The sequence below is a fragment of the Melospiza georgiana genome, chromosome 3, assembly GCF_028018845.1.
Source record: "Melospiza georgiana isolate bMelGeo1 chromosome 3, bMelGeo1.pri, whole genome shotgun sequence".
Lineage (NCBI taxonomy): Eukaryota > Metazoa > Chordata > Aves > Passeriformes > Passerellidae > Melospiza > Melospiza georgiana.
In genome coordinates this window covers 55,356,219-55,374,076 of record NC_080432.1, presented here as the reverse complement: position 1 = coordinate 55,374,076, position 17,858 = coordinate 55,356,219, and the positions used below count along the sequence as shown (strand labels likewise).

Here is a 17,858-nt window from a genome sequence, read left to right as displayed (position 1 = left end):
GCGGGCGGGAGCGGGGCCGGGGCCGCGCAAGCGCCCTCTGGCCGCCAATGGGCGCGGGCTCGCCCCAGCGCGCCGCCTCCCGGGCTCGGCGCTCGGCTGGCGCGGCTTGGCGGGGACGGAGGCCGGCGGGCAGGGCCCGGCCGTACCGGGAGCGGGGAGCGGGCAGTGACGGCCCTGCGAGCGCAGGGGAAGGTGAGTGGGACCGGGGGCTGGCGGGGGAGAGGTGGGCGCTGGGGAGCGGGGCCGTGGGCGGCTGGCGGGCGGAGGCGCTCGGGCCCCGAGCGGTGCCACGTGCGGGAGTGCCGGGCGAGTGCCCGGTGCGGAGCCGCTGCCCGTCCGTCCGTCCGTCCGTCCGTCCGCCTTCCCCTTACTCGGCGTTTCTTCCAGACGTGGGTCTGCCGCCTCGCTGTGCCCACGTGCCGCCCCCATGGCAGCCATCTACTCCGGGATTTACCTGAAGCTCAAAAGCGCCAAGACTTCTTGGGAGGACAAACTCAAACTAGCCCGGTTCGCGTGGATTTCTCACCAGTGCGTCCTGCCTAATAAGGAGCAAGTGAGTACTTTTCACTGGCGAACAGTGATGAAAGAAGAAAATACCGATGGTGGATTACTGCTGTGAATGAATCAGTTGTTAAAATCCAGATCTAGCTTCTAGCTAGCGGTTAGCACTGTAAATATAGCACTGGTTTAGGATTGTGATCAGCTTTTGATTTCTTTGTCGTTACAGGAAATATTTTTATAACAACATATTGCAGGTAGCCTCAGCACAAAGCCCTGCATTCGTGCAGGATGAAAGAATCTTTCTTTAAGAGAGGGTAGTGCCTGTGTTCTGTCTCCCAGAGAGATGAGAAATCATCCTTCAAACAGTCATTGCCATTGGTTTTACGTCCAGTACAGGATGCTCCGAAGTCAGATGCTTTTGGGCATAGTTAAAAGCAAGAACTTGAGGATGGGAGGACTGACTGAGGCTGTGTGTGTGTTCTCTGGTGCTCAGAACTTGCTGTGCATGAGCAGAGAGCGCACAGTGCATTCATGGACTGCTGCTTGGAGGGTGATTTGGTTTTCTTTTCATGGAACCCACACTGTCTCCTCAGTCTTTTGTTTTGATCCTGTTTGCTGAAGGTCTGTGCAGTGTTTCCCTGGGTTAGGGGTGTCTTGTCCTATTCCTCCAGCCCTGGTCGTACTTTCGGGCCTAGGGTTTGCACATCTGAGGTCTGTGTTTCAGGTTCTTGTGATTTCAAACAAGAAGTTTTGAAATAACAAGTTACTTAAAATATTAAACTTAGCCATACACCACAGCTTCAGTTTTAAAACAGTAATTAGTATATTTCAATCTTTTCCAGTTTGCACACATGTAAATTCCTGGGCCCGAATTTCTAGGTAGTGAATTTAAACATATGAAGAGAAGGATGTGATTGGAATAGCAACTGTCAGAAAGTTAAAACCAGCTGATTCTCTAAGCACTGATTTAAAAGACTGCATTTGCAACCAGTATCAACTGTTAGAATTAGAATGTTGTGAGAGTAAAGATGTTCACTCCTGAAAGTTGTTTTTGGATGGTACATGCAAGCACAGGTCCAACATTTGGTATAGAGCGTAAGCTCTTAGGAATTGAAACCTTTGGGAGCAGACTTCTCTGCTCACTCTGAGGCTGTTCTGCTTGGATGTAGCACAGTTCTCAAGGTACAAATGCTATAACTACGAGGAGGTACTGCTTTTGTCCTGTTTTTGCTTGGGAGTTGTTAAAGATTTCTTGTTTTCCCTTCTGTTAACAGGTTTTACTCGATTGGGTAACCCAAGCGTTGGTTTCCAACTACAACAAGAAACATGAACTGGAGGATGAAGTTGTTGAAAAACTCTGGGCATATCTTGACAATGTTATCCATAGTAAAAGACTACAGGATCTCTTAAAGAGTGGGAAGACAGTTGGTCTCAGTTTTTCGGTTGCAGAGGTAACTATGACTGTGGATATCTGGAAAAATTCTGGATAGCAATATGTATCTCTTACAGTACTTGACTCTCCCTCACAATGTCAGATGTTGCATGAAATATGTCTTAATCTGATAGATTGCATGAAATATGTCTTAATCTGATAGTTTGCAGGACCTGTACTGAAAGTTTCTCTATTTCTGTCCTGCAGTACATTTTGTATTTGTGCAGTGCTAAGGTTAAAAATGGCAGAATTAGTGAGTGGCTGCAAAGGCGGTGAAAATGACTGGGGAAATGATCCTTTTAGTTTTGATCAGATTGAAAGGAAGCAAGAAAAGATTGTCTTTACATGTAGAAATTGAACTGTGAAGTATGAAGAATTGGTTGGATGAAATCTGGGCTTCAGAGATGTTATGCAGAAAGTGTGCCAAATTTAAAGGTGGTCTGTGTGTGAAAACCTGTCTGGATGAAGATCAGGTCAGAGATACAGGGTACCCTGAACACCAAGGACAGAGGTATAGAGGGTCCAGTGGGAAGAATTTAAGGGTCTGTTTTAGTCCATCACTGTTGCAGCTGAGGAGATGAACCATCCCCAATAAGGTGTAAGGAGACAGGTAAGGTTTTTAACAACATAGATGTAGATTTTAAAATTGTTACTGAGTTTGTTTGCAGACATTATCTGAAGTTGAGAAAAGGGAGCGAGTGAAAAGTGGATTGAAGAAGAGAACAGCAGGGAAATACACATAAAGTTTGAGAAAAGGAAGAGAAATGCAACATAATTTCTCTAGAAATGTGTATCCCTCAAAGAGAAAAGAGAATAGTGCTTCACATTCCAGATACCAGGACTAGAAACTGTCTCATTTTCAAATACAAAGATGATATTTAGTCATGGACATTCTTATTAAATAAACTCTCTGTATCAGAGCAGGGATGTGTTGTGTGTATAGGTTTGTTGTTGTTGGGAGTGTAATTTTGGGGACTGTTCAAGAAGGGAAGAAATTTTCCCCTACTCCATTTCTGCAGGATGAACTGTTAGGATCAAGTGTGGATAGTCTTATGCTGTTGCTAGTAGTGTGCGTGAGGGCTTCCTTACTCGTCTGGTGCTGCAAACAAATGCGAGGACAGTGGAGCTTCTAGTTTGAAACCTGTGATGTGAGAGGCTCAGCAGCAGCTGTTGGCACAGCCCCCTTGCTTGCAGCCGCAGCTCACACAAGGTGTTGTTGGTTCATTATGATGGGCTTTATCTTTGTATGCTAAATTGACTGGTTTTGGGGTTTGTTTTTGTTTCTTTTTTCAGATCATAAACAAAAGATTATCAGAGGCCTATTCTGAGAAGACACAGCAGAACATTGGCACTGTGCTGAGCTGCTCCAGTGGCATTCTTTCTACTCCTTCACTGTCCATCATTTACACAGCAAAGTGTGAACTTCTGGTTGATCTCCTCAGCAAGCTGTCCAAGCTGGCATGTCAACAGCTGGCTTCTGATGATGCTGTGGGCTCGCAGTTGTTCAACGTCCTCCATCTTACCTTTGCTCAGTACCTGCTGATCCAGAGGCAGCAAGCCAACCCAAACCGTGTGTTTGGGCGACTGACGAGTCACTTGCTCCAGCCATGCTTGCTCTTGAGGCACTTGCTGACTGTGAGGAGCTGGACACAAGCAGATGATAAACATGTGTGTCAGCACCTGAGCAGAGAAATACGAAGCCAAATAGAGACTTTGCTGCAGGCTGGGTTATTTCAGCCTGAGCTTTTCTCATCCTACAAAGAAGAGCTGCTGTCAGAGCAGGAATCCCAGGAGAAGAAGAAAGGAGCTTGGAAAACTCTTTTGCTACCAGTTAACACAGTGCAGACCAAGCTGGGCAGTGACTTGTGTGAACCTGCCCTCCATGGAGCAGTTGTGGCTGGTTCGGTGTCCCTGCTGTATAAGCTCTTTCTGGACTCGTACTGTAAGGCAGAAAACTACCTTGTGTGTTTCCACATGCTCAGCAGGCTTTTTGGCTGTCTCAGGCTCTCTGACCTGCAAGAGGAGGGGAAGAGTGATTTGCTTTGCCCTGTGGACTGGAGCGTGGAACTGTTTGCTTTGGAGCAGCTTCTGAGCTTGGTGCTCAGCAATGACATCTATAATGTCGCCAGTGACCGTATCCGGCACAAGGAGGTGCAGTTTGGGTTTTACAGGAAGCTAGCACAGCTGCTGCTGACACACTCCCAAGCTTCCATCCCTGCTTGGTTCAGGTGTCTCAAACTCCTGATGTCATTAAACCACCTTATAGTAGAGCCAGACCTGGATGACTTGGTGTCGTCAGCTTGGATTGATGCAGAGGCCTCTGAGCCACGTACAAAGAAGCCTCAGGAGGTTCTCATCAGCACCATATTCCACATCTACTCCAAGCTGAGGCAGTTCCCACGGCTCTTTGAAGAGGTGCTAACAGTCATTTGCCGGCCAGCTGTTGATGAACTGAGGCCGCCTGTCTTCTCTGCTGGCCTGACAGCAAAGCTTCGTGAGTGCCTTCTTGAACTGCCACCCAACCAGATTCTGGACATTCTGTGTCTCTTCGTGGAGAAATGCCAGACCCTTATCATTCCAGCTGTTGAAGGGTCAGTTGACATGGCCTTGAAGCTGATGTCAGTGTGCTCGGTGCTGCATGCCTTTCTGTTCAACATGAGGAGCCTGGATGATGTCACTCCATCCCCTGTGGTGCTTCGCACTCAGCGTTTGATGGCAAACATACAGAAGGGAATAATTCTGCCACTGATGGAGCTGCTGCAGGCTCCTAGGAGAGAGGGAGAAAAGTCAGAGCTTTGGCTAAGAAAGGCCAGTGATGCTGCTCTCCTCCTTGTTTACACTTGGGTTGAGGTAGATGCTCTGTTTGGTGTTAGCTGCAGTAAATACGTGTCTCCAGCAGCTGAAACTGCTGTTACTGAACCTGCTGCAAGGCACTGGGGCGTTTCAGCTTTTCTGCCTGGTGTGAAGGATCAGAGTTGGAGGAGAGTTATGGAACTTGCAAGTAGTTTTGCCTCCACTAGTAAATACTGCTTAGAACTCCTCACACTTCAGAAAGTGAAGATGATGTTAATGCAGACTGAAGCTGACCTACAGGCCTTGCAGCATGCTGCAGCTTTCATCCTGGAGTCTGGGAGATCTACCATGAGCAGAGGAGAATCTGTACCGTGGGATGGAGATATCAGTGCAATAACTGAGCTTAGCTACCCCACAGCACACTGGCACCTTGTCATGTCCAACCTGACCATCCTGTTGCCATATATTTCCTTAAAAGATGTTGAGTACATTGCAAAGGTGCTTCTAGAAACGTTGATGTTGGCTGAAGCTCAGGAAGCTGCCACGGATCAGGAGCCTTCCATCAGCATTGCAAAGATATCGCTTGGTTTCATCCACAGCTCTCTTCTACCAGAAATGAGGGTCCTGCACTGTGCTTTTCTGACCCATCTTATTTATCAGTTTGCTGTGGTGCTGCCCACTGCTACCAGGGATTCAGTAGATCTGCCACTGCAGCAGCTGTCTGTGACTAATATTCCTTGGCATGAAGAAATTATGGCTTCTTGCAAAACTGTTGACCCATTGGAAGTACCATCAGAAAACAAAGTGCAGAAGGATGAGCTGAGCTTGTCTTGGAAAACACTAGAGAAAGTTGCCCAATGTATAGTATTGTTAGCAAAAAATGGCTGCCCTGTCATCCTGAAAGAACGTCAGCTACAAAGATGCCTGGATTTACTAGAAATTGTTTCTCTCCTGAAATTAGACAGTTTTCTTCCCTCTGACTGTACTCGATGTTTTCTGGTGCTGCTGTCCCTGCTAGTTAATACCAGGGCTAGTGTCTCTTGCAGCAAATTGTTATTGCTGAAGGTTTTAAGTACTTGCCTCCACCTTCTGAGGTGCCTGCAAGCTGGCAGGAACTCCAACTCTGTTCTTAAGGTGTTACATGCCAGTGATGTTCTTGAGGCTGTCATGACCTCTCAGCTTACAGCTTGCAAATTCTTCACTGATGTCTTGACTGGTCCTGATTGGGCACAATATGTCCAGGAAGTCCAAGAGTTTTTGGAAAACTTTCTTCAGATGATTATTGAAAGAAGACAAAGTGTGAAGCTCAACTTGGAAAAGTTCATGTCTTTCCTGGTGAGCTGCAGGCCAGACACAGGTGCAGCCAAAAGCATAGACTGGAAAAACTGGAATCCCGCAGCTGAGCAGTTGCTGCTCACAGCATTCACCACACTCTGTCATGTTGTCACACTGCACCTCCAGCAGCTGCCAGAAAAGAAGCTGCATTCTGTGGATGTGTTTTGTGCTCTGTTGGAACCAGTGGTTCTGCAGATGGTCAGAACTGTTGAACACGGGCTTCAGAGTAGCACCCCAAACCAGCCTTTGCCTGTGGCATTCATACCATCTGTCACTACTCTCCTCAAAGCAGATCTGAGCCATCCTGTCAAGAAGGACTGGCAGAAGGAGCCCAGTGGATTTTTGAAGCGGCCCCGTGTTAAACTGTACCAAGAGTTTTACTCTCAGATACTGAAAGAGCTGCCCTGTGCAGGGAGCAATCTGCAGTTCCTTCAGCTTGCATTGCAGTTCCTGACTGTCTTCTGCTCTGTGCCAGAGCTGTGTCCTCCTGAAAAAGAAACTGCACTCATGGTTGTTTTTGCTATAAAAAAGCTTCTGTCTGGTATGAAAACTCTTTCTCCACATCCTTTGCTAATTTTGTGAGTTAAAAGCCATTTAGCAAAGCATACAGTTTCTTTAAAAGTCTGCATTTGTTTACTTGTGTTAAAACAGCAGGCTATCCTTTTTTAAATGCATAACAGGAAAATTTTCTAGGGGGCAATATTGTAGTACCTGGACCACAGCCACTATCTAGTGTGGCAATGAACTTCTGATAGATGTTAACATCTTTAAATAAAGTTGAGGTCCTGAGTTACTCATCCTTGGTAGAACATTTTGAAAGTACCTGGAACATGGTAATACTACTGGAGGTAGGGCTGAAGTGCAGTGTCCTGCTTGTGTAATTGTTGTAGTAGGCACCACTGAAGCAGCTGATCTGCACCAGGCCAGATCTTAGAGTAAAATACTCATGTGCTTTTGTATCTGGTAGGTGAATTTATAGAGCAGTGGAAGTTACCTAACTGTTATGGATGATGAACACCATGTGGTAATTCTGATAAATTCTGTGGGATATTGGCAGGTTGGTTCCTTTATCCTCACCAAATAAAAAGCCAAGGCTGGAAATTACATGAAAACCCTCTGCTGGCAGCTGTGTGACCTAATGGCTCCTTTACATTGTCTCATTCAGAGAGATGAACACAGAGCTGGAATAACTGTTCTCTTTGACTTCCTCAAACTGCTGGAATTTGTCAGACTTATTGCTGGCATGCTCTGGTGCAGTGATCTCCAAACATTTCTGATTGCACACACCCATCATTTAAAAAACCTGAGAAATTGAACTCACAGCCTGAATATAAGTTACTTATAAATTATACATGTACTACTCTGGTATGTATACTGTAAAGCACACATACAGAAAATGTTTCAAAAGCATGAGATAAAGGTGAAGTAAAATCTATTTAAAATATCTTTTTGTATTAAAGATATTTTACTTATAATTCCCATACCCCAGTAAATTGTCATGTGCACACCCTGGGGTGTGCACACCCTGCTTTGGAGACTACTGTTCAAGTGAAGTCCAGTTGTGATCTCAGTGTTTGTATTGCCATTAATTGGTCATAGAAAAAGCTTTATGCTTTTATAACTTGTGATGGATCTGTGGCCACCATTTGTAGAAAAGACCCGTGGCTTGTTTAGCCTGCTCCCTTGGCTTGTGCAGCTGCTTTGGTGTAGTCTTTCTGTATTACTGAAGAGTTTCTCTTGGTATGATGACTGCTCTGAACCTGAGGGTAGGATATACTTGAGATCATCAACTTATTGCACTAGTGGGGAGAAAGGTAAAGTATCAAGCCCTCTATGTATTTGAGTGTTAAAAAGGTACCCCCAGAACTGTTTTATTTTCAGTTTGCCCTATTCTTACCTGTGGAAGTCCTTCTCTTGGGAATTGATTGCTTTTGTCTCTTGAATATGCAGGTCCTGCAATTACAACCCAGGTGATCCGAAGTATGGAGATGGAGCTGACAGAGGTGCTGGTCCAGGTGCTGGGAAACTGCTCTGACGAGGAGTTCTACGCTATAATGAGGCTGGTGCTGCAGGGACTGGAAGTGAGGAATATTTGGCAGCAGAAGGCTAAAGTAAGGCCTTCTTAACAGTTTAATGTGTTGTCAACTTCCTTCTGCAATCTGCTGTATCTTGAAAAAAAGGTTGTTGGCTGAATGAGATTTGTAAATATGTTTTTTGTTCTTCCTGCTTTATGTTCAGTAATCAGGTCAAATTAATTTACATGGATAAGGGCTTTCTGACTGTGTTATGTTCTGTATATAAATTGAGAGGTGGTAAGATCATGGAAACCTACTCAAAAAACTTTTTGTCTGTCGTAAGGACTCAGCAGTCTCGAGTCCATGTGTTGTCAATAGAAATCACACAGCTGTGGTCTTACAGGCCATGCTGAAAGCTCTTTCCTACTTGCTGCTCAGAGCTCCTGCACAACAGATACCAGCAGTCAGTGTTTGTCTGTGGCTCTTTTGTACAAGGTTAAAGGCACTTTTAGAAGTGCTGGCATTTTTAAGTAAAACCAAAACTGCACCTGTGCTTTTGGTACTTGTTACTCTAAAGACTACTCAGCAATACCCAGGTAGCACTCGGTATCTTTAAATTATGTGCCCTTCTTCAGAGCAGCTTAAGCACCAGTGCTGATGTGTGGAACACTTGGCAAAAAAAGTCTGCTGTATGCTTCATAGAAAACCCACTGATTGGAGAATGGCCTGAACTGCACAGAGAATTCCTGCCACCTGAATGCTTCTTGTGTCAGTCTGTATAAACAACTAGCAATTAAAAAAACCCTGCTGCCAAAAGCAGCATTCTTAATTTATAGTGTACCGATATCCTTGTATTGCCTCTGCTTCCCTCTGTTACCTAGTGGCAATTGTATGAGGGGGCTTTCCTTTCTCAAAAGTCATGTAAGCTTTTTTGTACAGTAAGTTGATTGTGAAGCAAATGTGGCATAAAGTACATTTGGGTCAGCGCTGCTGAGTGCATTCAATTCTGTTGAGCTGCTGCTTTCTTCACAATTTCCAAAGAGAGGTATTGGTGGGAGGCCTTTCATGTGTCAGGGCTCTGGTAATGCTCAGAAGTGCCACTGACCTTGAAAGAGCTTTTCTGTACTTGAAAGGAGCCAGTGTGCCTTGTACCCCTGACTGATGATCCCTCTGCTTTCTGCAGGAAGTATTGTCAGCTGTTACGCTAACCAAATTGTTGCTCAGCTGCCCATTAAGTGGAGACAAAGGGAAAGCTTTTTGGTTTGCCAGCCCACAGATAATCACAGCTTTAGCTGTAAGTATCTCTTTATTGTAACTTCATTACCTACCCCTCCTATCTCTTAGACTCTCTAGTGGATACAGCTAAAGTGCACACAGGAACAAAAACTAAACACATCCATGCCAGATTCATCTGAACGTTTTTGTGTAGACCCTTTTTCTCCTCCTTCCTCAAGTAAATCTCCTGTGAGTGCAGTGTGCAGGTCATCCATTTCTTATGCACAGTAATTTTATGGAACTCCACTGTAATATGGTGCTTGGGAGAAACTTGTCAGACTGCAGAGTAGAGTCTGTCTCCTGTCCTTCCTGCTGTCCAAAGGAAAAGATAACCATCAGCCATGTGTTGCAGCTGAAGCCAACAGCAGCAAAACAAAAGAAATGCTTATAGAAAAAAGTAATTATATAAATTCACTGAATTATGAAAAGGAAACTTAAATGAAACTAATCAAGCCAAATCAAACCTGCCCCTCGTTTGTACAGCATATAAAGCTAGTGATGTAGGTTTTTCTTCTCTTGGGATGATATCTCTAGGCAAGAATTTATCAGTAGCTGGTTCTGCAGTGCCTGGGAATCATAAGCTTGCAGTTTCTGCCCCTTCTGATAGGTCTGCATGCGTGTGAAGGAGTGAGCTGCATCATTGGATTCGTGCGAAAGGTGCAAAGAGGTGCTGGCTTTCAGGAGGCTGGGGAATAGTTGTCATTCCAGTTATGCTCACAGCAGTGTTTGTTTGAAATGCATCATATGCATCCTCACCCAGGGCACAAGTGCATGAAAATGGCTCAGGTGCAGGAGTCTCCCTGCCAGTCCAGCTAGCACAGGTCTAGTTCCACTGACTCCAGTCAGGGTTAGGGTTCTCTGGTGTTCCAACTAATGATAAGTGGCTAATGCATTTCTCATTGTCTGTTTCCTGTCTTGTAGCTGCAAACCAAAGAGGCCTGTCAGGACCAGGCACTGATTTCCATCATAGCTATACCTATTCTAGAGACTGTAGCAGCTCTGCTAAGGCAGGGAGAAGGGATTCTTGTGAATCCACATCACGTTTCATTGGCATTCAGCATTCTTCTAACAGTTCCTCTGGATCATCTGAAGACAGAAGACTATCATGGTGTCTTCCTGGGGGTCCATGAAGTGCTCTTCTCTATTGTGCAGTGTCATCCAAAGGTATATCTGTGATTGGGTGGGAGAAGGGGAAAGATTTGAAAGAGAAAACGTATTAGTGATAGACTTCTTTTAATATTATTTTGAAATATTTTGTCTTGACAGTAGGAAAGTGCGTTGTACTGCTTGTCATTTAAAAGGCTGGGGATCTCAAAATCACATAATTTCAGTTGCTCTCCTGCTTTGCTTGTGCCTGCACTGTTGTTCTTTGGCAGTGGATTGCTTATGATTTAGGAGAAAACGTTTCCTTTTTCTGTGATTGATTCTAGAAGGACAAATGGCTCAGGGTGCAGAATGAAAAGGTAGTTTCTACCCTCTCCACTCCCTCTACTATGTATTCTCACATGTTTTTGTTTCATGTGTTTTTCAGGTGCTGTTGAAAGCAGCACCATCCTTTCTGAGCAGTTTCCATCGTCTGGTTGTTTCTGTCATGCATGAGGGGCGTCAGAAAGGAGACAGAGGTACCATATCTTCTCCACCTTTGCTTTATATATATATACACTTTAGAAGGGGAGATGCTGAGCAGGACAAAGTCCTCAAAACCTAGCTGTGGCATTGAAACTGTCATTTCTACCTGTCCTTTATGAAAAACTGGGGTTTTATGGAAAAATGATCTTTGTGGTTGTGGGTTTAGGAAGATAACTGGGGCTCCTGGAGTGCTGCATGCAGACAGCATTGCTTTTGGTGAATAAGTTATTCTTCACTGACTGGCTGGCAAGTAGACAGGAAGCAGTAAGGCTTACTGTGCTCAATTTCTGCTTTTCCTATCAACCCCTGTGTCTGCAAGCATGGTGGCTGTGAGCTCCAGTGATTCATGCTAATATGTGTCAGTTATAATCCCAAATGGATGCTACTAAATGAAATTTTTTGAGATCGGAACTATGTGTACTACAGAGCTGAGTTGTCACCATTGTATGCTAAGTATAAGAACTCTATGTGTATCTGAAGCATTAATTTGGATTAGATTATATATCTGTATGGCCAAGGATTTGAAATAAGGGTAATTAAATACCCTAAAAGGAAGGGGGAAAAACAGACTTATTACTGGAAGTTATTAAAGAGTTTACATAGTCAAAGTAGACAAGTCAGAAATGTCCACAATGATTAAGATGGTCAGGACACAGATACTCTGTCATTAATAGTGGAGTTTTGAGACAAGTTGACTTCATGGCCTGAAACTGATTGTATCCCAGCTTTTTGCTGATGTCCTACAACCTGTGCCATGTTCAGATTTATCTCAGCTGATGTGTTGCCCACAACTGTGGGCAAATATAAGTGTATGTATTCATTGTAGAGGAATATATTAGCTGAGGCTCAGTGATAGAGGAAAAGGTATGTTAAACTGGTTCCAGATTTGGAGGATTTTCTTGCTTTTGCAATGTATTTGCATAAGGCAATCATCCCATGAAGCTTACAGGTACATGGCATCCTCATGTTGAAAATGATGCTGTTTATCTTTGCAGAATTGTTCTGGTTTTGTAACAGATAACATGGAAGTAATTTCTGGATTTCCCTTCTCCCTTGTTTGTACTAGCTCTCTTCATTCTCTGCCTACTGAGTTAATTCTCAGCTGATCTCAGCAGTCTCACTTTAGATACCTCCAGTGATGCAGCTTTTGCTGCTGTATTCCACATAATAGAACTCATCAAAGAGCTTTCTTACTATGCTGTTTCTAAGAAACATCTTCTGATTTTCTCTAGGCAGGGAATACAATTTTCTTGTCTCCTCATTCTCTCCTCCACAGTGCTGGTTGGGACTGAATTGTGGAAGGGACTGCAACTGCTGTTGTGAGCACTTCAGCATCTATAACAAGTAATTTTTGTCTTGCAGTGCACATGAAATTGGAATCAGTATGTTCTTACAAAGTAGCCACTCTAGGAGATGTATTTTGTGTGTTGTGGGGGGCCTCTAGCTGTGGTTTGATAAGAAAAGATGATAAAATAGGCAAGCTGTCCTTAGCTCATATTGTTCAAGGATCATGGAAAATGGAATGATTCTTTGGGTTTTTTTCCCTAATATTTTTAAGCCTCAAATGCCAAGGTGCATCTCAATTTGTGTTTTAGGCAACATGGATGAGTTTGAAATGATACTGAAATGTGCACACTTGGTGGAACGGATGTATACTTATATTGCTGCAGAAATGGAGGACTTCACTGTGTTTTCTGCCTTCATTGTGGCTCACTATGTGACTGAATTGCAGAAGGTATGTTCTCATCCATCTTGAAAGTGCCATGGTATTGTGCTAGCTCTGGAGTTTCCGTTCCAAAGGCAACTCTGTTAAATTCTGTAAAATTTGTGAAGTTACAGTTGTTATACCTCACAGAGATGCAGGCTTGATCCAGGCTTTTGTATTATGCAAGAGTTCTTGAGAATCTTTCTTACCAAACTCCTGGAAAATTTTCTGAAGGTATGGGCTGTGGTTTTTTTCTTTTAAGGTAAAACCATACAGTGTCCAGGTACAAAGCTGTTTTGCTTTAGTGCCGTGTTGGGTGTGGAATTTCTTCATAGAATCATAGAATGGTTTGGGTTAAAAGGTTGAAAGATAACCTTGAAAGGTCATCTAGTCGAGCTTCTCTGCAATGAGCAGGGACATCTTGAAATAGATCATAGCTGCATCCAACTTGGCCTTGAATGTTTCCTGGGGTGAGATATCCACCACCTCTCTGGACAACATGTTCCAGAGTTTTGGCACTATCACTGTTAAAAATGTCTTCCTTATACATCTGGTAGTTAAGTTTATCTACCAAATAGTCTCCAGGACTGATAGCAGTTAAATCTGGCAAAGTAATGGTGGAAGATTCTCCTGGAAAGAATATTTTAATATGGTGTAAATGATTAAATGAATTAAAAAAATGTTGCCCAGGCAAGAATTGCTGGCTTTTCAATAATTCTCCTTCTGTACCAAAGATATCATTGTGATCCTTAGTGAAAGCAACCACTTCTACTCTTATGGATGCCAGAGCCAGATCAGTATGTTCTCTCACACAGAGGTAACTTTAGCTTGTCAGTTTCTTGAGCCTAATAGATGCAGATTTCACCAGCGTTTGAATGCTGCTTGTGGTACAAGTACTTGCAAACTGATTATTTGTGGTTCTGGCCCGGGGAATGGGCTGAAATACAGAAAGGAAATGTAGCCTTTTCTCTCACAAAAAGGAAATCCTAACTGGTGCTGTGTTTCTGAAGGATTGTGGTGTAACCAGTGTAACTAACTGTGAAGATTATTACAGAGGTTAGTTGGTCATTGTTTACATAGTGAATGTAGTAGTTCAGCAAAGAGAAAATTGCTGTTAAGACTGCTTCTGTTCCCTTTAGCCATCTGTGAATCTGTAATCTGGTCATCACTGAATAAAAGCCTGACTTGAATTGTCAAACGACCTTTTTAAGTTGAAAGGACACTTGTCTCAGTATTAGCAGGAGTACACAGTCTCATGAGACAGCTAGGAAAGTTTTGTGCAAGATGTTCACTGGGAAATGGAAAGTGATGGATGATAGCTGAAACCACAGATCAGTAATGTATGCATGGAACCTTTGGGTGTGGAAGGGGAAATTGGTGTAGTGAGCCTCTAGACACTGTGGCAAAGGAGTGTTTTCTGTCTGACAGAATAGATAGATCACATGTAGGTGATGATTTATTTGCTCATTAGACTGCTGAGAATTGATGGATATCAGAGGAAAGAGGGCCCTCAGATGCCTGTCTTAAATGGGGCATGTACACATCTTTCCTGTTGCTCTGCAGAGGGAGAGAAAAGCTCTTTTAACCATTCATCTCTTCCGAGTCAGGATCAGTGGCTTTCTCCCTGTGATATGAAGACCCCGTGGGTCCATCAAAGATAACTGAGAAAAACATGTTAGTAGATATAAGTCTTTCTGTAAGCATCTGCACACTTACTGGAACCCTTTTAAGGGTCTGTGAACTAGAGCTGATGAAAGCTACTGGCCTAAGCAGTCACTTACCCCTAAACTGGTTGTGTAACAGCTCCCTCAGTCCTCCCTCTTTATACCATGAATTATTTTGTATTAATCTAGAAAGATTCCTTACTGGAGTGGGTGGCATCTCTTTCATACTGTTGGCAGTCCTCTCTGCTTGTTGCCTGTGAGCTGTTGCTTAATTCAGCAATAGTGGAATACCTCTTCACACATTTAATGTCTCACATCAAGAACTCTGTAATGCTTGACAAATTGGTTGTGCTAACTGTATAGACCGTAAACCACTTACAAGTATAATTAACTGCCAGCCAGTAGTGGCAGCTGTTTAAATCTTTGGCTCTGCTTCCCATGGTGTTACTGGTGTTTATAGGAAACTGCAAAGCAAGAATGGCCCAAGTAAGGCTTGGGTCCAGATGAGTTTGTGAAGTGAGGGATGCAGTTCCATTAACTGCAGCTCTGAGATAGCTGCTTATCCCAAGTGGGCCATCTGGTCCATATTGTCAATAGCTGTGGGTTTTCCTGTCCTTGTTCTCTGCAGTCATTCCTCTACTCTAGGAAGGGAGAACCCAGACCAGTGCATTCACTGGGAGCTGTGATGCTCAGCTGTTCTCCAACTGTATTGTGCAGTGTAGGGAGAAATAGCATCTGTTGTAAACAAACCAATTGATCAACTGACAGGGAAGGGAAAAATTACAACCTCTTGCACATGTCAACTCTTTAGGGTCACAGATCTAAAAGAAATTTTATGTGCCTTAATGCCTGCTATATGTTTTTCCCTGCTATGTTAGTGGATCTAACAAAACATATTATCTGTTCCACATTTAGGGCAGAAAGAGAGCGGGAGCCTGTCACAGTGATGAGGAGTGCACTTCATTAGCAGAAAGTTTATTAGTTGCCTAAGGAGGAAAGAGGCCTGAATTTTAATGACAGCTTTTTATGTGATTTTCATTATGCCTGGAGTGCAGAGGCTCACATCTGGAGGCATAAAGCTAATTTTGGGATTCAGCAAAGATAAGACATGGTGCTGCAGCAAAAATAACGCAATGATGCCAGAGGCCACTACTGTCTTGGGCAGTGAAGTATTTAGCAAGTGATTTGTGGGCACAGGGCAAATTTCAATTAGCCTAGAGCAGCAGAGGGCTCCGGAGTCAGTGCTGATGTTTCTGGTTGTTAGTGGCAGTTCTGCTGGTTGTGGGGTTGAGCAGAGGTAATGTCAGGAGCAGGGTGCTGAGTTCTGACTCATTTCTTGTATTCCTCCAACTTTCTGCATGACTTCAGGCAAGGTACCTGATTCTTGGTGTTAAAACAGATTAAGGAAATGTACATTTCTGAGATTTTTGAAGGCTTCTTCTATAAAGGTGTGCACATTGAAGTACTTAGAAAAATATTGTTAGATAAATATGAAATTGTTAAGTGATAAGTCAAAATTGTTTCTACACAATGTAAATGAAGTGCTCATTTGAAACGGACATAATAGCATACAGCTATACAAGACATACAGAATCTACTGAAATGTGTAATCCAAGGCAAGTATTTTAGGGTTTTTTAATTAGAGTTGTTGTGCTGAGGAGTGTCCATGTGATTCCAGGATGATTAGTGTCTTTGCCACCTCAGCAATGTGTATAGTACTCCTGTGGATTTTACTGCAAGAGTGCTTGTTTTGCAGAACATGTTTGCAAAATTCAGGAAAATACTGCACAAGTCAAAATCTTGGATTTTATCTAATGGGCTGTTCCAGATGGTCTCATGCAAAGGATAATGTTGTCAGCATTTAATGTATACTGACTGTGGAACTGGTGTTGTCTTGCCTTTCTGTCTTCAAGTTTAAGGCAATTTTGTTCTTCTTGCAGGTGACTTTGCATCCAGCTGTGAAGACACATCTCACAGAGGGAATATATCACATCCTTGACCTTTGCATTGAACGGGACATCAAGTTCTTAAATGCATCTCTCCCAGCAGGTGTGAGGCAGGTCTTCAAGGATCTGTATAATGATTACAACCACTACCACAAAGCAAAAAAGCAGGGGGAGGAAAAGTACACTGCGTGATGGATCCTGCCTGGCGCTGCGTGATCAGTTATGAATTGTTCTTGCAGTGCTCAGACGATGCTGGATTGCTGTTTGGCTTGGGATAAAGACTAAGATTGAACTTGAGGAGGGTCCTAAACATGGATTGCATTTATCCCTATACAGCCAGCCTTCATAATGGGGAAAAAGGGAACTGGGGAGGGAGGGAGGATGGATGTGCTGTGCTGTTGGTTCTGGTCCTGCATTGTGCCACAAATGGCAGAACTGTGGTCCTGCATTGTGCCACAAATGGCAGAACTGCTGTGCCTCTGCTGGCCCCTGGTGAATGCTGTGGGAGCCTTGGGGAGCTCACTGCAATTTGGCAGCAGATGTCAGGCTTTGGCACGTCATGGTGCTTTCCTGTGGAAGCAATAGTCTGGTCTAAAAGCCAGTGAGGGCTAAAACCCCTGCTTTTGCTTACATGGTAAGCACAATTAAAGCAGTTAAAGTGCTTAATTTTGTACCCTGTTATTTTACATTTTGTAACTGAAGAACTTTGTCAGTGTCACACAGCTGTACAGTAGGTTACTGTGCAAATCTGCAGAAGTAAAAGTAAAAAATTTGGAAAATTATATCTCTTTGCTTGATTGGTTTTGTTGTCCAGCCATCCCTGGGCAGCCTGGTCTGACCTATTGAATTTCCTTCCCAACTGTATTATCCTGTGATCTCGTGATAATCAAAAAGGCTGACTACCTGGAGCTCTGTTCAATTTACTGTCATTAAGCAGTTACACTTAGTCATCTGAGCTGTGGTCACTCTCTGCTTAGCTTGTGACAGATGTTAATTACCACTGTTACTATCTGAGACTCTTCTTGGTCTAAGCTGAGCCTTGTTGCTTTCTATTCACTATAGGTTGAGAGTAAGCCCTCGACTTCTTGCATGTCAGCTCAGCTTCTGACAGGAATCTTTATCAAGTTTTATCAAATAACTCTCTTTCATTGGCTAAATCACAGAAGTTAATTTTTTTTTTTAATGATATGATTTTTAATGATACTAAGATCTAATTTTCATGTGCACAGTAAAACAGTCTTCACATGTACATGTAGGTAGTAGAAAGAACTCAATACTCATACGATTATTTAATCTATAAATAGGGTGTGGACAGAGGGAGACTGGAATGTGGCTTAGCACTTTTCTGGGTCCATCTGCCTCATAGCAAGGTCCAAAGGATGAAGTTTGTCTGGGTCAAAAGACTCCGTGTGGCTCAGATGAGGGAGGTGACCAGGGCTTGCTAAACTTCATCCTTTGGATTGGGGATGACCCTCCTCTCATCCTGGAAAAGCATCTTGGAGGGCTTTGGTACTGTGGAAGCGATGTTCAGAAGTAATAGGGCTATGTTATTAACACTTTTTC

The 17,858-nt window shown here is 43.5% G+C and overlaps 1 protein-coding gene across 1 annotated transcript; it reads left to right on the top strand.

Moving 5' to 3' along the window:
- The first annotated feature begins 111 nt into the window (after positions 1-111).
- On the top strand, positions 112-16,592 carry URB2 (URB2 ribosome biogenesis homolog). The gene is made up of 10 exons (XM_058021497.1): positions 112-192; positions 388-553; positions 1,776-1,952; positions 3,227-6,602; positions 8,012-8,172; positions 9,260-9,370; positions 10,273-10,515; positions 10,883-10,973; positions 12,576-12,715; positions 16,290-16,592. Exons 2-10 carry the CDS (start codon positions 428-430, stop codon positions 16,485-16,487), a joined length of 4,623 nt encoding a protein of 1,540 aa, XP_057877480.1. The 5' UTR covers positions 112-192; positions 388-427; the 3' UTR covers positions 16,488-16,592.
- The last annotated feature ends 1,266 nt before the right edge of the window (positions 16,593-17,858 follow it).